Here is a 22,988-nt window from a genome sequence, read left to right as displayed (position 1 = left end):
CAAGGGACACGGCCCGGGGGCTGTCGCTGCCCTGTTCCGAGGGACACGGCCCGGGGGCTGTCCCTGCCCTGTTCCGAGGGACTCAGCCTTGCACCTCACGGCCTCCCCGCCCTCTCCGCACGCAGCGACAGGAGTAGCACCACAAGCTTTTAGCGTTTGGCTCGGAAGGCCAGGGTGCAGTAGAACAGCTCCACAGTATTTTTATTTCCCCAACAATGGGCAAGGGACAGGCGCAAAGGAAGCACGTACACGCTCAGAGTTTCAGGTTAGTTTATTTATAGTACCTGTTCCTTAGTTCGGGGTAGTAGTTGGAAAATACAAGTATTTTCTCAATGAAAAGTCGAACTATTTAAAAGAGCTGTACAGCTTTACAGCACACTAAAGCCTTGCTAACAGGATCTGCTATGGCATCAGTGCAAATGCTACCAGCAAAACTCCAGCAATACATATGTTCATCAGTATCTTCATTTTGTTGTAACTCATCTTTCTTTGTATAATTAATTGTATTTGAAAAGACTTCAAGGTCGGCTGAACTCCTTCAGTTCAGAAAACATTCAGTGCTTGCCCAAAGAAAGCAAGCTAAACATTCTTCCAAGTCTGATGCCATTATAAGCTCAATTCTAAAAATGTGCCCATGTTACAGCTCAAGCAACATACTCATTCAGTAAAAAGCACCAGTCACTAAAATCTGTATTATATTATAGTCACCATATTGCAAAGACTACTGAAGTTAAATGCTAGCACTAAAAAAACTTAAAAAAATACAAATTTCTTACTGTAACTCTTTAAAGATTTGTACAGACCATGTAAATAGGAAAACACTTTGTTAAAATTAAGTCATTTTGCAGTTCATTCAGCGCAACCAGGTGGTATTCAGTTGTGTCTGGTTTTTTATGCTTGTGTCCATTTTCAAAACTTCTCGAATCGCCATAGTAGCATAAGTGGATGGGGGAAGGGAGAACTCCATCTTTAGTGCCCTGAATTTGCCATCTATCAGAAGGTGTAAGAGACAAAAAGCAAGAACAAATGGTTAAGGGCATATATGATGCTTATCCTGGATGCCACCTGAACTGGACTAACAGCTTCCCCAGCCCATCAAGCAAAACAACCACCACCACCACACTCCTGTTTATAATCCACAGGGAAAAAATTAATGAAACAATTTTTTTAACATTTTCCCTCAGCACAAAGTGGTGGTTTCAGAGTTTTCTTCTAAAAGCAAACATTTGTTCTTTCAGACTGAATTCCTAGCCTGTCTTCACTTTTCTGGAAAGCAGTGTCAAAACACTTTGTGACCAGAGTTAAGTATTTGTGTTAAGTGTTCAGCACTAATAATACAAGTCAATATAGACAATTTGTGACTTAATTCCACCTTTGTCAGTCACAGACATTTACTACTAAACATCTACTTGATTTTAGATGCCTGTAAGAAAATGTAACAGTCAATACAAATGCTGGAGGAATGGCTTGCACCCTTGAGAAATTAGGGTCCTTATTCAGATACCTGGCTTTAGATATTTAGATACTGGCTTAACAGTCAATAGTTAAATGAAAGCTCTTCCTTAAAGAAGCTTTAAATATGTAGCAGTTAAGAGCAACAGCCAGATCAAACTTCCATTTAGCAAACCAGCAGAAAAAATTAACTTACCTGTAGGGAGAACTGGTAATGGTTTTCCTTCCAGTTTATCCAAATCCGTAGTAAATAATGGGATTTTAGGATCATCATATGCAACAACTTCCCTTTATAATATACATGAAATTTATTATTATTATTTTAAAATATTTAGGTTAACACATTTTATATAAATGTGTATTTATTATAATGCTATTTTTATTATTATTATTATTATTATTATTGCAATTTGGCATTTACAACTGAAATTTAATTAAGCAAAATAATGGGTAAAGCTTTATGTAGAAGACTCGCCTTGGCTTTATTAAGATTATTAAAGAACAATTGTAAGTTAGTGAAGTTTCTTTGCATAACTTATCTGTTTGCTCTTGTGTGGTCTCAGAATTTCCAACTACACAAGAAGCATAGCTCATGAAATTAAGGGAAAAATGGGATCAACTCTAAGAGTACCTTAGGAATGAATGAAGAGGAATGAAGCCTTTCAGTACAGACATCCAAACTTTGAAAGGGCTTAAAAACAGTCTACAGTTTCTGCTGTTCATTACCACATGTAACCATGAGACTGAAAAACTAACTCAGAAGTAGATAAGCTTAATATGAATTAGTGCTGATGTTTTAAGTGTATAAGTATTTCTATTTTTGTGCTCCCTCCTAAACCCTCTATATTTTATTCTATGCACCAGTGATCATGTCTTTCTGCACATTTGTACAGTTCCCTGTTTAAAAGGGATTGTTGCCATATGAAAACCAGGCTGTATCTCTAACAACAGTGATTTAGTAGGCTTAAGTGATACAAATTTTTCTGATTGACAGGTAACTGGAGATCAACTTTCTCATAGCAAGACTATAAAAAAACCCGTTTTGAATTCATGCATGAAACATGAGAGATTCCTCTCTACCTATGTTCCAGTTTGTGTGGATGTCCCATGGATCAGCCTCATGTTGTTTTGTACTTAAATAAACTCTATGCTGTCAATTCAAATGTAATTTCCTTTATGCTCCCACTCACCAATTGACATTCTGAGGCCGAATTATTATCTTTCTGTACGCTCCAGAAAGTGAGTAATCTCTGATTTTATGCCTCATGTTGTTGATATCAAGGTTGTCAGCTACCAGCATCTCCTTGTAGGCCTCACCAACTGCAAGAGAGAAAAATATTTAATAGCAGAGAATGTAGTGTGGCCAATTTAAACAGCCTGTTTTCATGGATTTTTCCCTTCCCTTACATTTAGTAGTTTTCAGCATATATGGGATAAATGCTACACAGAAGTTTAAAATTACTGCAAATCTTATTACCTGTTTACTTCTACACCCTGATTAGAAGAGGCAGTAACAAAGAATGCATCAAATCAAATTTCAGCTGAAAAAAAAATTTACAAAATATTTTACTGACATTTAAATGCCCCTCATATATGCTTTCCAATTTTCTAGACTTCACAGGACTAATCTCAGGTATATGGAAAAAAACCCTAAAAATGAAGGGCCAGACTACCCATTACTCTCTCATTAAAAAGCAGCAGCAATCTGACAACCAAGTATAAGAACAGTTCAATCCAATATTGAGGAAAACATGCAGGAACTCATGATTAACCTAATCTATAAGAATACACAGAGCAGGTGAAACTTAGGGCCAGCTACAAAGAGGGACTATACCAGTGTTGTCCAGGCACACAGAAATGGTGTTAGGAAAGCTAAAGCTCAGCTACAGTTGAAAGCAGCAAATAACATCAAGACCAACAAGAGTTCAGCTGCAACATCAGGAATGAAAAAATACAAGGAAAGCAATGGTCTGGTGCTAAACAGGGCAGCTGGTCTAGTGACAGACATAAGGCTGATGGTCTCAGAGCCTCTTTTGCCTTGGCCTTGACCAGCAAAGTGCCCCAGGCCTCTCTTCTTAGAGGCAGGGTTAAGAAAGAGAGGGACTACCAGTACTGAGAGAACATACAGGCCAAGAGAGCTGGTGAAGGTTTTCTCTACCATCTCAGAGATGGTGGAGATCTAGGGATGCCCCAGACAACTGCAGAAAACCAAGTGTTGCACCCAGCTTCAGGAAAGCAGGAAAGATAATTAGGGAATTATAGACCTGTCAGGCTCAGTGTGGTCCCTGGGAAAAATAATGGAGTTAATCCTCTTTGGGCACACAATAACTGTGGTTTTAATATGGAGGAGAAAAAGGAAGAGAAAAAGCAAAAAACCCACCAACCTTACTGTCTTGTATGATGAAATTATATTACACCTGTGGATGAGGGGAGAGCAGGGACTGTTGCCTGCCTTGCCTTTAGCAAGGCTGTCAATGTATTCCCACAGCTGCTTTGTGTCCCAGGTTACAGTGGGTGGACTGCTAAGTGGGTAACAGCTGTCTGGCTCAGCATCTCAAAGTATAGTTACTAATGGTTGCAGCTCTACCTAGAAGCAGATTTCCTCAAGGAACCGAGATGTGTGCTGTGAAATAGTAGGGTAAATTCCAGCTCTTTCTCCAACCAATATGTGGGCTTGGTTTAGCATTCAATACATGCAAGGACAGGACTGCTATTCAGAGGGACTAAGGCACATTAGGGAATGGGCCAAGAGAAATCTCATGAAATTAATCAAGGACAAAATCCTGTACCTGATTAACTCCTTGCAGTGGGTACAGATTAGTACCTGCTCTGCTGTCATCTGGGATTCCCAGTGGGAAGGAGACTGAGCAGAGCACCCTGGCAGCAACAAAAGGCTAACATTAATGTTTTAGAGATTTGAAGTGATGTATTGCTTTAAAAGTCACCAAGGTTGAGTAGGTCCAATCTTCCTTTTAAGAACAATCTCAAAGCAGACTTTTGTTTTCAGAGTAAATATTTCAGTTAACAGTCAGACTTACTTTTATGCTTTGGATAAATAACATCAAATCCAGGCAATGGCATCACTACATCATGGATAGTGTAGTTATCAACATCTCCTTCTTCAATGTGAACCGCTGTGGCTACAGTCAGGACAGAAAAATGAAGTTACCAATATGGATGGCTGTGACAGTTAACTTCAGCTAAATTTAAAATGAAGCCTTTGATTGAAATAATCTTACTCTGAGAAAGATAACGACCATGTTTTATCTCCACTTAACAGACAACATTTCTAAGAAAAGAAGTAACAGCCTCCAAGGCTGTCACAGTTACTGGCAGAATCACAGCCTGGCTTCCAGTGACTTAAAGCTATATGAAGTAAGCACTGCTAGAAGAACAGCCTCCTTCCATGCATCATGCATACATAAAGGAGAAATACTGTAGGAAATGCCAAAGCAAATACAAGAGAACAAAGTTTTAATTGAGTGGAGCTTTTGCTTTACATGATACTAATGCAATCAAAACCTTCTTTGGTTAAAACTTCGTAATGTCTCTCCACAGTTCTTCATAGCTCAACTAGGTTTGAGGCCATTCTTGAGAAAAAAAAAAAATCAGTCCTCCATAGTCTCTCTTCCCTATCCAGTTATTTGAAAACACAGGCTAACAAACAGCTCATGGAAGTGTAATACCTAACTTCTAATTCCTTGCACAATTTGTCTAAAACAGGCCAATGGATTCAGGTATCACTAGGCCAAAATGGGTGTGGGAAAAGAAACTCTGTAAGCAGTATCAGACAAAAAACTACATGCCTTGCTTTCCTAGGAATCTGAACTATACAGCATCACTGGCTTTGTCTGATTTTACCTCCTTTAAGTATGAGATCTCCTGGTACAGCTCTAAGCCCATATTCTTCTATTCTCTTGCTCACCATATTATTCCACACATAACTCTGGTAGCTATGAATATACATTAAACGATTATTTCTTGGTATCTAGAGGTAAAGAAAAAAAAATAACACTAGAAAGATGTATTTTTCATTTTTTTCTGACAATCATAACCAAAAAGGTGTATATTTGAAACGTTACCTTATTCAGAAAAAACTTACACAATTTCTTAGTATATATATGATTTTTGTTCATTGTTTGAGAAAAGGGTATGTGAAGAAATAATGCTTTTACACATTTGAAATTTGCACAAAAAATAACTGTGCTTAAATTTATAAGAAAAAACAATTTTTTAAATTCTACAGGTCAAACATATGGGTCTACTATAAAACACTGAATTCATATTCACCCTCCTGAAATCTTAAGTAAACTTTGCAGCTGTGAAAGCACAGTGTTATTCTAATTATCTTCTTCATAAACAAGAAATTATCCTCCAGATCCTACAATGGGCCCAGTAGCTTGCTAATGATGAGGTATTTTCTCCAAAGACTTGATCTTGATTACAGCATTTGAAAATGACAAGTGGATCCATCACCTCTGTATCAGGCTGATTCATTAGCCCACCATCAGTTTGATTTATACTTTTAAAGCAACAGGAAAACACTGAAACAGAACATTTGCACAATTCTCAGATTTGTATTATACACAGCTACTAAGTATAACTGTATTACTTCCCACATACCAGAAAGATTGTTGTATAAATTGGAAAGCTCATTATGCAAATGTTAATTAGAGATGTCATCAGTTACTATGCAGCAGTACTTCCAGCAAAAAGGCAGGATAAATGTAAAGCTTTTTAAACTTAACCTTCTACTCATCAAGCATCAATGAGTCTATTTTAAATTCATCCTGACACCATCAAAAGAATGTTTATTCAAGTAAATACCACCCAGCTTTTACACTCACTATGCCAAATGCAGAGATTATGTTCTTCATTCCATACTTTAAGAGTCCACGTAGAAGCTGTCCTTCCACGCACCTTTTTACAGGTAGTTTCTTGAGAGCTGCTGCTGGATCTTTAGTCTTTGCCCATTCTTCTCTGCATTTGACTAAGTATCCCTTTTCAGCTAGAACAAGGATGTAAAATAAAAATATTTTAACTATACACCAAAAAAAGCATCCATCTCACCTTTTGTTAAAACAGTTGAAAAATTAAAGTTTCAGTCATAGTAATTAGAGATGAAGAGAATCACAGAACACTTGAGGTTGGAAGGCTTCACATGCAGCTTGAGCAGACACTAAGTTTTCAGGGCCCTTTTCAGCCCCACTGCAAGAAACTGCACAGCAAGGGAAGTGAGGCAGAAAGTCTGAAGATTGCTTCTCCTCTGCTAAACTGGTTTAAGTTTTTCCTAAACATACACTTATTGGAGAAGAGGGAGAAACAAATGATGTATCATTTTTCAGTTCTCACCTCCTGGTCGTGGTTTTAATATCAAATCCATTACTTCATTCCAGTTGTTCTGTAGAATAGCTCTAGGATTCAAACAGGAAAGTGTATTAAAAACTGACTAAATATTTTAAAGGCATTTAGCCAACTTATCAAAAAATAAGTATTAGTGTTTAGACTTATGCAATATTAGAAGGATTCCTATTATGCAAGTTAACTGCTGAAGCAAGTTCAGAAACAAGATCTTTCTTGAATCTAAATTTAAAACCAGTACAGGCAATATGTTAGAAAAATGTTCCCAAAAATACATTAAGTTACATGGTGATAAGAATAAAATTAAAAAAAAAAAGAGTGGGGGGAGGATGAAAGCAACACATACCTGCCAATTTGATAAGTAGGAACAGCTGTGGTTCCAAATCTTTGCATTCCATAGTAATTAATGAATCCAATTTCCCTGAGTGAATGCATTGCTTGCTCTATCTGGTCATCAGTTCCTGTTATGTTTCTAGTATCAAAAAAAAAAAGTTATAGGCAGATTAAGGATTTATGCTATTTTGAGATGCCCATTATATTAAAGCTAAACATCAATATTATATAGCATGCATCAAATCAAATTCAACAGTCTCCTGCCAATGGGACTTCTTTTTTGTAACACAAGTTGCACTGATATTGCATATCTACTTAAAGAAAAAAAAATTCTAACAGAACCATCTAAATACCTACTAACGTATTACCTGAGAACAACAGTGAAATGGTTCCCTTGCAGTTCTCCCAATTTCAGTGGATGGTTCTTGTAACTGAAATTTCCTAACTTGAAGTTCATCAAACATTTATTCAAATGAGCAAGTCTTTGTGCAGTGATTCTAAAAAGAAACAGATAACAGTAACGAACCTGTGCTTAGAAAAGTACATAAATACAGAAATGCTGCCATTACAAAATCAAAAACAGTGAGTCCAGTTTCCCCAATTTTCTACTGTTGCCTTTTCAAAATACTTTAATGAAATAGCTAAAGGAAGATAATACTTAATTCTTAAGGATACTTACAAAAGAAAATGTATACTGTGACAGACTGTTAGCACTCTTTTCATATCTATGTTAAAACACGTACTCCAAAAAAAGCATATTGCAGTTATTGATGTATACTGTTCCCCACAAGTTGAACTCTGTATTATTTGAGTAACTACTTCATGAATACACCCCAGTTAGCACAGTCAAAAATACAGAGTTAAGTAAAATTAGCTTCTGTGTATGCCTAGTGCAGATGAAGGAACATGGAATCCAACGTGTCACTGATACTGCCATTTTTGTTGCTAGTATTTTTGGAAGCATACCCTGTTCTTTGCATCACCAAGCTGCTCTTGGACACTTTGCTAAAATTTTACCAGGATAGTGAAGTTTATGAACCAGCATGTTCAGCTTATAGCAGGCTGGCAATGGCTATGCCCCCTCTCCTGTGCAGGAGAGTTGGGGGCTGTGGCACCACTGAGCAGACACCACACAACACTTAGAGCACTCTGGAGTCCTGAGACACAACATTGAGTGTGATGTTAAAAAGTAAATGGAACAGCACCTGAGACAGCTACACCACACATTTGGTTAACTGTTACCTCTTTGCAAAGCATCCTTGCAGCAACACAAATCTGGGGCTTCTCACAATTCACAAATCAATATTTCCTTTTATATGTGCTAATGCACACACATACAGAACATTGGGAGAAAATACATCAACAGTTCAGTAGTGGATGCCCTCCTTTTAACAAGGATTTGATCAAACTTGTGGCTTTCAAGCTGTGAATTCCTCACTCAAGGAGTGTGGTTTTCAAGTTGCTGTAAAAAGTAGTGCAGGCAGGATACTCCAGCCAGCTAAATAACACTGTTATACATGACTAGGAGATGTCTGTCATTCTCAGTTATGGATCTAACACTAATTTAAAGTACCCAGTGCTATATAATTGCCTTAGAGCATGACAAAGCAAATTTTATTGTCTCTTAGAAGACAATTTATGGGAGTAGGTTAAGGCAGGAAAAATTCCTCAGCATTTTTCCCCCTTCTGGCTACTCACAGATGAGCAAGGGTAGTGTTAGCCTTCTCTGGCACTGTTCAGAGAGTGCAGTGAGAAAGAAAATAGGATTCTAGCTCAAAGAGGGAAACAAAAGCCAGGAAGGAAGTGGGACATTATTTTCACCATGTCATTTTGCTTTTCTGCTGTTGTATGAGATCCAAGCAGCCTAAGAGCACACGGGCAATCTGTCCCTCTGCCTCGGCCAAGTACACGTAACCAGCCTGTGACTCAGAGCACCACTGACTCAAAATATCAGCAGTAATCACAGAATACAAAAGGATTGTGGCATCTTCATTAACACCTGTGCTTCACAAGGTCAGGACCTGAACCTGCCATTGTGTCACTAAGTCTTTTAGGTATTAGTGAGATATTCAGGCTACCATGGCAGAAGTGCAAATACTTCAGACTGTACTTTTACTCACCTGAGAACAGCAATCTCTTGAACTGTTATAGCCCTTTTATCTTTAGTTCCCATGTAGGAAAATATGTTTGGCTTCACTCTTAAAAGCAACAGTAACAGATATTATGTATATTAAAATAACGACAGATCAAGCATAATTTTCAGCATAATTGTCTAGAATTATTATTAATTCCTCAGAACTGGGTTACAATTTTATGTGTGTGACATTTTCTGACCTCATCCATGAGTACATAAAACACAAGGAAACGTTCTGTTTTAATCATATGTACACAATTCACTTTTAACAAAAGAACACTTTCAAAATATGAACTTTGAAGTACTTCTTTATATACATTTACTCAATACACAAATGCACAGCCACCACCACCATCACAAAAAAAAAATCATGTCCACTTCTTCCTTAAACTTCAAACATGTCTTTTTGAATAGCACGCCTGCACATTATGAGAGAGTATGAGAAATTAATTTAAAATTTTATCCACTCCTTTCCCTGAGAGGAAAACTTCCTTTCCTTTTCACTTTGTACTTTACAGCCTGTGTTAGATGGAGTATTTCCAGTTATTCCAGTTAAGGGCTCCAGGGGTAGCACAATTGCCATTACATACAGTTCTTCACCTAACTATATTCTTGCCATTCTGTTCTCAATACTAAGTAGTTCACTAGTTACAGTCTAGATTACAAATATTTTTTTGGACAAGAGGGGCAAAGGGAAAAGAAGGGGAGAAGTGTGAAAGTTTCCCTATGAGTAGATCACTGAACTGACCCAATTTTAAAACTTCTCTTCCTCTGCAATTCACTGTGCTCATGTCACGCCTTGGCAAATCTTTTTGTTTCTGCACTTGATGGGGTGAAAGGAACTAAGCCTGGGTTGCCATGGAGAAATTAATACATGGAACAACAGTTTATCAACTGTAACTGCTTAGGAACCAATCAGCATAGTATCACAACAATATCTGACAAGTTCAAAACATACTTGCATATATTCACACATTGGGGGAAAAATGGCTTTTAATTCAGGTTATGCACATTGAGACTTTCAGCTGCCAAGTCTCTCAGATCACCCACTGTCAATTGTGGAATTTTTCTACTGAAGCAGTAGTCTTTAAAATTTCTTAGGCTCATTTTGTTCCATTCTCACCTCCTCACAAAACTTTCAAGTTTTAAATTTGATGTTCTAAACTAACTTTTTATTTTAAACTGTCTACAAATTGGAGAATAGCAATCATTTGTGCTGCTCTTACATAATTCCGAAGCATAACATTTACAGTAACAAGAAACACGGAGAGGGAGAGCTGCATGCCAGCCAGGATGGCAGAAACAACAGTCTTACCTTAAAAACTTGGATAGGACATTAATGGCATCCATAGTGTCCTTGTTCTCCTTGTACAGTACAAAATGGCAGTAGCTTCCCCTAGATTTTGGCCAAGAGTGCTTTCTTGGATCTTTAAAAGCAAAAAGGTTAAAGTGTCACTTTAAAAAAATTTAATATATTTGCCATTGCAGCTACATTTATTTTAAATATGCAAGATTCAATTTCTGCTAATTTCCATCTGCTTTTAAAATAATGTAAAGGAAAGAGTTAATTACTGACAGCAAAAGCTGTAAAGCACATTGAAGAAGACCTCCCCTTCCACTGGACTGTAAACTTCTCTTTAATCAGTTCTGTCACCTAGAAAATCCTGAATGAAATAGCGACAGTTCCTTTGTCATGAAATTATCTGAAAATATATCCTAGTCATTTAATTGCTGTATCACCTGATTAAATTCTCAAAAACATTATCATTATACTGACTCTCAGCAACAGAAGCTACACCACATTTCTTCTAACTCCTCCTATAATTAACAGTTGAGGACCACTGGAGTCCTGTTTGTGGGAAAACTACCATTATTATTTATAATAGAGACATATTCTTTATTTCTGTAGTATTTTTTCTGTGTGTCATGCAAAAGAATGAATCGTATCATTATAAAACCCTAAAAAATCATGCTCAAAAAATTGCTTTAAGATGGTTATTTTTAAAAATCCAATGGGAGCAAGAAATCTGGTAGAAGAAAGACATTAACATACAATCCATGGCCGGTATGGTGCCATGCCTAGAGAAGGCCTTAGGTTGAAATAACTTCAGATCCCACAGACTAACAACTGATTTACAATTCTGTGCTACTATCTGACATTTTCTGGAGAAGGAAGGAAACTGTCAATGACTTGTTAAACTTTATTTTGCACATAAAAACCCCCAGAGATAAAACTTTCCATTTCCAATAACCCACTGTCAATGGCATTAATTGGGAGACTGATTCTACAGAGGTTCAGCAATCAACTGTGAGGTTCCTTCAATTCTGTAGCTTATCAATTCCTTGTTATTTAAGAACAAAACTAAGAATTCATTTTCTATTAAATAAGAAGTCCTTTATCTCCTGCTAGCCTCTAAGCAGACATACCTGGTTTTGTAAAAAAAGGCATAAGCATCTTTCATAACAGCAAAAGCTAACTGAAAAAACCAGCCTTATTTCAATATACAAACACCAATAAAGAAAGGAAGTTCTTGGGAAATACTGCTATTTCACATTGGTTTTATAAAGTCCAGATATCCCACACAGATAGTAAGTATGTTTAATTTTTGCTTTTTTTCGAGAAGCTGCCATTCGTGCACACACTTCTGCAAAGATAATTTTGGATGCTACAGTATAAAACACTATTTTCAGAGGTTTTATTTAGAATTATTGTATCACTTGCCTTGCACCATCAGTTTCCAAGCACAGCCCCCCTCCCACAGAGTTTTGCAGGACCTGAACTGGCGACCTCATCCGCCTCCTGGTTTCCCCTTCTTAGCCATCACTACTCAATGAAACAATGAAACCCTGTATTCAGCTGAACAGCAAAGTTCTGCATGAAGGTCTCAGAAATTAGAAGGGAAGAGAGCAAGACAGAGCTCAACTCACAAAGGAGAACCTTCTCCAGCTGGAACCATTCTTTATATTTAATTAACACACCTTGCATGTGGTCATTTCAACACACTTCAAGAAGTGAGCCCTAATGTGATCTACACTAAAAGGACTCTGTAGGTACCGTACAGACCAATGGGCTCCTCATGCTTTGGGCATCACAGCCATGACCTATCCAAAAGGGACTGCTGTCACAGTCCTAATACTCAACCACTCCTCACCCAATACCTCTAAGCATTTGACTGGGTAGATGGAGCAGTGGGACAATTCACAGTCCTTACTGCTGTGTTTCAGAGTCATGTTATATTTTTGACAATAAAATTGTATTTCCAAGCCATTTTTTCAAACCTTTTGCTGAAACTTGAAGCTTGGAAGCTCTTTTAAATAGCAGGGTGTGTGATAAATGCTTTTAAAGTTGTATAAAGACAGATAGTAGTGTCTGAAATACAGGCTGAGGGGCAAAAGTTTGGCTAACTGAAATCAATGGAAAATTTACCATAGTTCTCAATATGTACTGTCAAAATTGGTAACTCATATCACTTATTACTAGCAGACTTTCTCCGCACCAAATGAATACTGCCTATACTGCACCATGAAAAAGAGGCAGAACAAGCCTAATTCTTGGCTGTTTCAGGGCATTTTATGTAATACTTATGTGTAGGGATTTTTAAGAAATTGTTGTAAGTCTGGCCAGTCTTGTTGCTATTGAGGAGGTCATAATGGTTGGCATTTCATTTTTGTTAGTATGAAATGTCAACGTCTCTTACCTGTTGCAGTTCTGACCTCTGTCCCAATGCAGAGCATAAAGAGTACAAAAGAGTAGCATTTAATTTTTAGACTGTCAAAGGGTTTTTAGAGGTGAACATGCAGGTTTATGGTTATGGGATTGTTTATGCTTCAGGGAGCATCCAACAGCTAGGTGGTGGATAACAGCAATTTAGACAATTATGGAATGGAATCGTGCAGAGGCAAACAGTGAACATATGGAAAGCTTCAACTGGAGATGCAACAAACTTAATTTGTGGACAATGATGAAACAACAGTTTACTGAAAATTTAGTAAGACAGTATTTTAAGTATTTGGAGGGCACACTGACTATAGACACAAAGCACTTTTAGATTTTAAATTGTAAGAAGCTTGTTTGGTAATGTTTTATGTCATCAACAAAAGTAATCAGGTATCTCAGCTAATAATCCAATATTCTACACTTCTGAAATGTTTCTTGCCTGGGGAGCCCATTCATAACTAAGACATATTTATGGCTATATAAACAAGAGAGGTAAATATAATCCTGACTAAAAAGAACTTCAATCTTACATTCATAAGCATTTGCACACACTCACAGAAACACATCTCCACCAACAAATGCACAGGTGCCTGCAGCATCACAGCTGGGGAATCCAAGTCTAAATAGATGATCCTTCTCTGCATCACAAGATGGTGCTCCACAATGTTTTAATCCCAGAGACACACCACTAAATTCTTTTCAGCATATTTCAAGTACTTAAATTACTTTATATAGTATCCCTTAAATCAGCTTAACAACATCCACTTGACTGCAACGGTGGTAAAAGAACAGAAGCAGCAGAAGGAAAAGGTGGAGGAAAAACCATCACAAACCAACAGAGAACAAAACTGGCTGAGAAAATTTTGTGCTGGTAAGTATACATACTCCATGCATAAAACAAGCAAACATACACATTTTCTAAAGGTGACTAAATAAGATACATAAACACATTATAATTGGACCAATAAAACCACAACATTCCCATATTTGCTTACAATAAACCTTAAACAAACAACTAAATTAAGAGGGAAAATATTTTATTTCCCATTTTAAATTACTGTATTTCCTTATCCTTCCTCCATCTCCTTTGTCTTTAAAGGATTAGGTTTACATACCATCATTTGTAGTAGGTTAAAATGACAGAGGAATGCAACCAATTTAAACCAAATCTTAGTATCTTTAGTTAAACATGCACCATAATCCTCTAAACTTAGAGGAGCAACAAATTTTTAGTCACATTAAAAGATGTAAAACACATCAATTTATTCCCAGTATCCAGAATAGTATTTTGCAAGATTAAAGTAGATAACACTTCATTTTGAATATCCTTCATTACTGTGACTTTTTTTAAAGATTAACTGTGATCTATAATAAATAAAGATAATTTTCTGCAAATATAATTATCGATGGAAGCAGAAGTAATGATCGTGGTTAATAAATTATGTTTATATGAAACTATAACTCTGAGAACACAAAAAGATGCTTGTCTCTATTCAAGTAATAGAGAATTTTGTCATAACTATTCAAGACAATCAAGATTACATCATCTATCAATCTAATGTACATTTTCTAACTACAGCCTCTTACATCCATCAAAGCACACTTACACAGTTAAGACCATGAAAGTTAAATTCAAAAAAATACTGAAAATAAAGCCTCTATTCCCACTGAAGATGCTGTTCTCTCTTTCAATATGGCTGTACTAGATGAATTATTTGGAAAGAAAAACAAGTAGAAACTTAAATTTAAAACACTTCATGTTGTCCTAATCATTTCAGACACACTGCACCACTGACATGAGGAAAAAATGAAGCATGATTACATTAGGAAGCACACTCACTTGAAGTACTTACTAACAATTCTAACTTTGGGGACAATTTTAGCATTTACTTTACCCATCTGCTGTGATACTGAAACTCACTTGCCAATGCTTTTTTCCCAGCAGCATGATAAGCAATAATGTATTTCTTTCCATCTCGATCTTCTGTTTTAGTCTCCAGCCCTGGAAACAAGGACTTCACAGCCTGATGGATGATGGTTCTTTTTTCTTTGGTGTCTTCAATTACCTGTGTTAACACACATACATGCAGAAACCAAATAAATTAATACAAAAGGGGAGGGTGCCTTAAAGGAAAAAAAAATTAGCTAGATAAGATTATGTGATGTGTGAATACTTATTTGAAACTACCAGATATAATCCATCTGCATCTGTGTCCCAAAATTTACCTCAATAGTTATTCTTTGAATATGTGGAATATCTTAATGTTTAAAAATATCAAGGTTTGAATTCCATTTTCTTTCTTGTTACAGAAGACCATACTTATCTTCTTTTCTATTAAATCACTAAACATTGACCTTGAAAGTAGCATTCCATCATGATAAGATATTTTCTGTAAATCTCCTTATTCTTTAAAACAATACTAGACTGGAAACCAAAATACTGCAAGGTAATTTTAACACCACAGGAATTAAAAACTGTATTTAAGTTCTTGTGTACAATCTCACCAAAATTAAAGTGACAACTCATACATGCATGAATCTGAGTACATCTGTAAGGCTTTACAGAATTAAACCCTAAATGGACAGTTTGGTGTTATCTGTCACATCATGTTCAAATTGCTCTTATACCTTACATGCATTAGAAAGCATGTACCTTCTACTCACTCCCTCCCTCAGCCTCTCTCTGCCCCCATCCCAAACTTCATATAATTTATTAATTTTACCTCTATGGCAACACTAGTTTCCTTATTCTTAAAAAGCTGGAGCTCCTCTAAACGCTGCTTGTCTTCGTCTGACAAAACCGTAAATGTTTCTTCTGATGGGTCCTAATAATATTTGGGGATAAAAAACATCGAATAACCCTCATGAAGCAATTTCCAGTCTTTTAATGATCTTGCTTAAGGAGCTTTAAGAAGCATAGCCATTACCGAATCTTTACCTCAAAATTTACCTCATCATCCACTGGAACAGAAAAGTCATCTAAATGGCTCACACGTCCATCCTTGCCTATTTCATGGACAACAAAGTCTGAGTATCTGATAGAAAGAAACATCCATTACATTTGTAATAAAAATCCCACATCACATAAAATTCTTTCCTAAAAAGCTGTTTGTTAGCAGAATTCACTGAAGAATTTTGAGTTCATGTCATTCAATTAATGTAAAACAAACTTAACCATGAAAAAGCTGTACCTATACCCTCTCCCCAGAAGGATACCACAGGAACACATATCCAAATACAGCAAACTTCCTTGCAGACCACCAAACACCTACTGTAGTTATTCTGAATCATTCTCTCAGCTTGAAGAGAACAGTAATGCTTATCCTCAGTCATTACTGGCAATTAAGACTCTACTGCATTGCCACAATGTGCAATGCATTAACTACTGCATTATCTCTGTCACTTCAAATAACCTGCAAAATAAAGTGCATTTTAGCCACTCTACAAAAGGCAGGACAAATTTAGCCTTGTTCATTTATTCAGTTGTAGAGACTATCATTCAAATAAAGTTATACTGCATAGTCTATGACATCCAGAAAATTTTACTGTGACACTTTCCATCCAGTCACTCATGTCTAATAATAAAAACAGCCCAACTAGAACAGAGCACAGTTGGTTTGTGTTGCAACTGCTGAATGATTTAAAACTAGCATTTGCTAGCAAGGTGGGGGAAAAAAAAAAGAAAATAACTCCTATCACTGTTGAAAGATGAACCATGGGAAGCTTTCTTTTGCCATCCCTCTGTGCAGATATACATCACACTGGCAGAATTCCCTCCTGAGGAGTGTTATGTGTCCTCTCTTGTATTATCTGTAGCTGTCTAGACATGCCAGTGATGGTACCACAAAAATGTCAAGAATGAATTAATAATAGCTGTTAAAAACTAGGATCCAAAATCCCCCACAAACCCACGAATTTTCTACCTTTGGGCAATCAAAACTGGCAGATTTCCCAGAAGAAAGTTCAGCACAGACTATGTTTCCCAGAGAAGGATTACACTAGCTGCTTAATGCTGCACATAAGGATTAAATACATACATAATATGTATATATCATTTTATTATGTAAATTTATCTATAGATGAAGTATTTAAACACAGGGACTTTTTAGTGTGTAAACAAAGCAACCTTAACTGCTTTGCTAAGTCAGGGAAACAGTGATTCTTCAGAATGCAAATACAAAAGTTCACTGTTTTATTCAAAGCTATTCTTTAATTTTAAAAACCTAGAAGTTTCATTTTAGAAAGCGACTGAAACCCAAACATCTTATTAAATATATACTGTGTACATATAATAAATTCCACATGCTGAATTTTAAATCTCCCTTCTATGTAAATGACATTACAACTAAGCAGACAATAATTTAAAGCCTAACTATACTTGTTTACAGACATTAGGACAAAAAAGTCAGAGCAAAGCAAAGAACCAAAGAAGGATGGTTTCAATGCCAGTTTTCAGTGCATCTCACATCAGCACTGAGGTACAAAAGGTGGCTGTACTGCATAAGGTTTTAAGTCTCTGCTGCTGCCAGAGAGCAAAGGAAACAGCAAAGGCCAGTGTATACATGCACCTCTACTCATACACAGCTTCTTTCTTCAGAGCTCCATTTGGCAGGAAAAGAAATTAAAAACACAAAACAAACAAACACAAAAAACCCCCACAAAAAAAATCTAAACCAAAAAGCCAACCAAAACCAAAAACCAACCCACAATCTAGAGAAGTCACAAATTAAACCTTTCTTTCAGTCTCAGCAGTAAAAAAAAGTAATCAACCTCACTTAATCCAGCTGCAATCTGCAAGTCCAAAAAGGAAAGTGGAGTACAGCTGTGTTACAAAAAGAATTAACATACACAAAGAGTTACCTCTCTTTTAAGATTCCAGAAAATCCTTTATGAGAGCTAACAAATTTAGTTATGCCAACATCGCTTTCTGTCAGTCCATGCTTCATCATGTCTGCAAAGCTCTCTGCATCTCCATCTTCATCACTGTCCTCTAGTTCCTCTTCTTCCTGCTCCTCACTTTCCTCATTGGGGATTATTTCACTTTTCGTGTCCTCAGTTTGTTCTGCTGGATTCTCAATACTCTGCCCAGAGTCATTCCCTGCCTTAGGCTTCTCCAAGATCTTCTGTCTTTTAATTTCGTCTGCATTGGCCACATCATCCTCAGAACGAGGACGTTTCAAGGATACACTATTCATTTCCACAGTTTCCATGTTTAAGGCACAGGGTAGGATAGAAAGCCCTGAGAAAGAAGAAGAAGAAAGGCTTATTTTCTGTCTGCTAAGAGCAAAATCAATACACAGTCACTTCACTCCAAGGATTCTGCACCTTGCAATTTTTCAGAAAAAGCATAAACTTTCTGCATTTAAGTTAAACATCTAGTAAACATTTTGACCACCTAGAAACAATATGTACTCGGGGAGAAAGAAGGAAGATATTATGAGGGCTTAATATCCATCCAGGGCAGCATGCATGCAGGACTACAGCAGAGCAGGACCATTTAACACCATCAGTCTTGCCCACCTTCACCATAGCTGCCTCCAGACCTGTGTACACACAGGCTCTGCTCTCAGCAGCAGTCTGGTGCCTAAGAAATTGTTTGTTTCCAAGCCTTCTCTTAAACATGACTACCCTCAATTATTCCCTTTTCTAGCAAGATTCCATCTTGCAAAGACTGAGAGAATGGCTGAGTTCTCCCAAACCTGAAATGTCATGTCTTTCATTTTCTGTGTTCTTCCAACACACACAATACCACACAGAACTCAAGGTGGCATCAATTCAGTTCAAAACATAAGAGGGATGAGATACCAAAATCATTGAATAAGTGACACAAACAAAACAACATGAACATTAAACAATCTCTGAGGAGAATGTGAATACTCACACTGGAAGAATACGACTCAGAGTTGCCACCTTTGTGTTAGCAGAACCACTGCCTTCAGATCTGAAAAAAAGAGGAAAACTAACTCTTTGAGATAGTTTTATGAAAAAAAAAAGATTATGAAAACATATATAAATGCAATCAAGCAGCTGCCCCTGACCCAGGTATCAGCAGTTGCACAGAAGCAAACACAACTGCTCAGATGGACACGTTAATCAACATAATTGCAAAAGTACTCCCATCCTAGTGACACAACACATCACTACCATTTAGCAAGCTATAGGAGAGAACTTTGTTTTTATTTTTCAGTGTACAAAAGGAAACTGGATTTCCTATGATAAGGCATGGACAGGGCCTTTCTTCCAGCATCACCCAATTGGCACAGGACTGTACTGGGGATAAAGTTCAGGTTTTGGTAGCAGGGACTGCATGGGAGGAAGCCACAAACAGCCCTGTACGGGCCACAGCCAATTCCAGCTGGCTCCATAAACCTGCTGCCTGCCATCCTCCAACTCACCCAGTTTATCTGACAAAGGGAGAAGCTGCCAGCAGCAGCAAATGCAAAAGAAAGCACAGGAGACTTGTCACAGGGTGCTCAAAAAGGCACAGGGAAGCATGGAGAAGGGACAGCTGTTGCAGATACAGCTGGAGATGCATTCTTGGAAGGAGACTCCACACTGGAGCAGGGACACCCCTGAAGGGACTGCAGCCTGCAGAGGTGCCCACGCTGGGACAGGAACAGCCTTGAGAGGCACATGGAGAGGACCCACATGGGAGCAGAATAAATGAGTAGAAAGAAACCTCCATGTACCAACCCCAACCTCCTGCACTACCACTGCCTTGTCCAAGGGACACATAACCTGAGAGGCCAAAGAGAAAAGAAGAAAGGAGTTTTCCCCAAGTCTGTGCTTATGTAGTGTCTTCATTGTATGTCACTAGCCAAATGGTAAATTAAACTTAACTGGTAATAAACTAAATTCCCCATGTTGAGTCAATTTTGTCCACAACAACCAAGTTTCTAAATTAATAGGATACAGCTGATACTGAGAAATTAATCTACGCAGGGAGTAGTATTTTAGAGCTACATATATCACCCTGTATTATTTCTCCAGCTACTAAATAGGATAATCTATCCAATTTTAAAGGGTATGTTTTTAAGGGAAGTCCCACTACTACCTTGATAATCAGCACGTCTGGGTTGGTAACTAATTGTTACCAGTTAGCTGTTAGCCACTGCTGACTCCATGGCCTGGACTCCCACTGAATAGATCACCAGCTTAGGCTAAAGAGCCAGGAACAACTGTTTTAGAAACACCTAAAATGTTTTGCTGAAATGAAGTGAAAATGGATGCTACAAAAATAAATTAACAAAAGGGAACTTATAAAATTAAGTATATGTATGGCCTGAAGAGTGGTAAGACACACACAAAAGAAAGCAGAACAATTAGCAAAACAATGTACCTTCAAGCTGAAAGCACCAATTTTAGCCTGTCTTCAAATAAAAGTTCATCAAATCCTTCTTTCAAGAGGAACAAAAAATGAAAGTCATAGCCAAGTGAAGTAATTCAGCACTGTTTCCAGATTCTCTTCCCATGTACCAGGATTTACAGAGGCTGGGTTATAAAGCACTGAAGTGGAAAAGGCTTTTAGATGGCTTGTATCTTCACCTAGCGAACAAAACACCACTCAGCACAGTGAAATCCTCTGAGACACCTGCCAAAGGTGATAACAAGAGAAATCTCATACTTCTTAAATAAAACTGTAATACCGAGCTATTGAATTATACAAATGTTAGAAGAATTCAATGCTGGGCGCACTCTGAAGTTGTCACACACAGCCTATGCTCACAGCAGAAGAGTGACTCATATACTACAAAGTACTATTGTGCACCCAGGAGCAGCCATCACCGGGGGTGATTGCTTGCAGGAGCACGATGAAGCGAGCGGGGCACACACTGCCTCACTTGTGCACATTGCTAGCGAGAAGCGCCCATTATGTTTTTGACAGCTGCTCAACTGTCTCGGCCCTTCTCCCAACAGGTGTTTCCATAAAAGCCAGAATCTGCATAAACATCAACTCCGCAGCAATTTCGATGGTTTAACAGAGACTGAGTTTACTACCACCAGTAAAACGCTTGACTGTCCGCGCCAAGAGAAGCCGAGCCATTGCTCCTGGCGCGGTCCCTGCCAAGCAGGCACGGCGGGGCCGCAGGGCACGGAGTTAACAGAGCCGGAGCGCGGCAGCGCTGGCTACGGAGCCGCCCTCTCATGAGGCGAGGCACGTGGGATTAAAGGCGGCCGAGGAGAGGGACATGGTGCAGCAGCAGCAGCGCCCCGAGAGCAACCCCTGCGGCGGGGGCAGCGCGGAGGGCGCGGGCAGGGAGGGCAGCGGCGCTCGGAGCCCTCGGGCCGAGCCGGGCCGGGCCGGGCCGACCCGAGCCCCCACAGCGCCCCGGGCACTGCCGGGCCGGGCCGGAAGAGCCGCTGCCAGCGCCGAGGCTGCCGGGGCAGGGCGGGAGGACGCGCTGGGGCCGGGGCCGGCGGGGCACGGGGGCGAGGTAGGAGGAAGGGCTCTGCCACGGGGGCCCCGGCAACACGCGGAGCCGCCGGGGAGCGGCAGGGGAAAGCCCGGCGCCAGAGAGGGGGAAGTTGCCCCGAGGCGGAGCCCCCCTGGCCCCGCGCCCGGGCGGGGAGCGGAGAGCTGAGAGCGAAGAGCCGGCCCCGCCGCGGAGCCCTGCGGGGCTGCCGGGGGAGGGCGCGGCTCCGCCCGCCGCTAGGCAGGAGCCGCCGAGGGGGAGCCACTTACCCGCACGCCGGCACGGGAGGACGGCCCGGGCGTCAGCGCGGCGGGCGGGAGGCGGAGGCGGCTCGGGAACGAGCCCGCCCCAGCCCCGGCCCCGGCCCCAGCTCCGCGCCGGCGGAGGCGGCCCCAGGCCGCGCCCGCCCCCGGCCGGCCCCGCCGCGCTGACGCCGCGCGGGGAGCGGAGCCGGGCCGGCAGGAGAGGTGGTACCTGCCAGGGGCTGCTCCTGCCCACGCTTCCGCCGCCGCCGGCCTGCTCAGGCTTCCTGGGAAGCGTCTAGGGCAGGCAGGCGATGATCTACTGAACTGCAACTGTGCAGAACTGAAGTTTAATTTCCACGGCTCCAGCCAAAGCAGGGAATCGTACACACGAGATGGTGGCCGTCCTGAGCCTCCTGGCATCTGAAACACATTGCGCTAATTGAACATTAGTCCCAGGACAAGGCAATGTTGGAGTACCTCAAAACCTCCACTGTATCTATACAAATCACTTTTAAAATCAGGCCAGATCTGTGCTATCAGTCTTTTCTGACATAGTCAGAATGTCATCTTCTACCCTCTTTTCTATTTTAAGCAGTGGTGCAAGGAAGATATTTTCATTAACTTCAACACGTAGATTTGTCCTTATTTTTAAGACCGTGTGTCATGTCCAAATCCCAGCCTGTCTCAGACTTCCTCTTAGCCAGGCTATTAATACCAATATTTAGTGTCTCATACTTCTCATTCTCTAGCTGTATTGTATTCACAGTCTTCTTATGTGATGAGACTTAACAACTGGTATATGTACATGGGTAACTTATTTTCTCATCTCTTGTATTTACCTTCCTCCTTGGAGTAGAATACCGAAGTAACACAATAGAGTACTTTGCTTGGGATTTAGAAAATCCCAGGTATGCATGCTTTGCTCATTGACTAGCATATAAAAGACCCCATCAAGGAAAAATGGAAGGAGCAAAGATGCGGCTCTCCTTAGTTGTGAGCAGAGATGGATCCATAGGGATTTATTTTATAAAGCCCTAGGGGATCAAATCTTTGTCTTTTATACAGAGCTTTAGTTTAGCCCCTGTCCAGCATTCACACTTGGAATTTAATTAACCTACTAGATACCAGTAGGGATATCAGGAATGGGTTCAGGGCACTTCTGAGGAGTGGTGAACAGCGGACTGGAAACAGCAGTGGAGGTTAGTGGCTGACAAGGCAGATTGTGGCACTTCTGACAGCTGTAGTGACAAGGAGGAAGCCATTGCTAGGACTATCAGCAACTCCAGGCTGTCTGAGCGGTAGAGGCAACACAGAAAGATGTGTCATTTTAA

General features: G+C 39.5%; 1 protein-coding gene across 8 annotated transcripts; it reads right to left on the bottom strand.

Annotated features, from left to right (window-relative positions):
* Positions 1–256: 256 nt before the first annotated feature.
* On the bottom strand, positions 257–21,757 carry PUS7 (pseudouridine synthase 7). Of its 8 annotated transcripts, none has more exons than XM_033058514.2 (19): positions 21,682–21,757; positions 20,338–20,589; positions 18,880–18,939; positions 17,859–18,237; positions 15,937–16,033; positions 15,722–15,823; positions 14,920–15,064; positions 12,979–12,996; positions 10,596–10,707; positions 9,267–9,344; positions 7,515–7,643; positions 7,160–7,285; positions 6,805–6,866; positions 6,300–6,460; positions 5,314–5,440; positions 4,491–4,592; positions 2,643–2,772; positions 1,649–1,740; positions 257–990 (listed from the first exon to the last, which is right to left on the bottom strand). In XM_033058514.2, the coding sequence occupies exons 4-19, from the start codon at positions 18,206–18,208 to the stop codon at positions 854–856; spliced, it is 1,968 nt and encodes a 655-aa protein (XP_032914405.1). In that variant the 5' UTR covers positions 18,209–18,237; positions 18,880–18,939; positions 20,338–20,589; positions 21,682–21,757; the 3' UTR covers positions 257–853. The 8 variants fall into 8 exon arrangements, with proteins under 8 accessions (XP_032914405.1, XP_032914411.1, XP_032914407.1 ...); XM_033058520.2 differs by having other exon boundaries at positions 15,949–16,033; XM_033058516.2 differs by having other exon boundaries at positions 20,338–20,543; positions 21,682–21,738.
* Between the last annotated feature and the right edge of the window lie 1,231 nt (positions 21,758–22,988).

Source organism: Catharus ustulatus, chromosome 4 (assembly GCF_009819885.2).
Source record: "Catharus ustulatus isolate bCatUst1 chromosome 4, bCatUst1.pri.v2, whole genome shotgun sequence".
Lineage (NCBI taxonomy): Eukaryota > Metazoa > Chordata > Aves > Passeriformes > Turdidae > Catharus > Catharus ustulatus.
Note: the sequence above shows the minus strand (reverse complement) of the source record. Positions and strands in the feature narration are given on the sequence as shown.

Excerpts from the sequence above, each read along its gene's own strand:
- PUS7 (XM_033058514.2), bottom strand. The coding sequence starts at position 18,208 with ATGGAAACTGTGGAAATGAATAGTGTATCCTTGAAACGTCCTCGTTCT. Across the intron at positions 9,345-10,595 it reads GTCCTATCCAAGTTTTTAAG|AGTGAAGCCAAACATATTTT; the intron begins GTAAGACTGTTG and ends GTTGCTTTTAAG. Across the intron at positions 7,286-7,514 it reads CATTTCACTGTTGTTCTCAG|AAACATAACAGGAACTGATG; the intron begins GTAATACGTTAG and ends TTTTGATACTAG.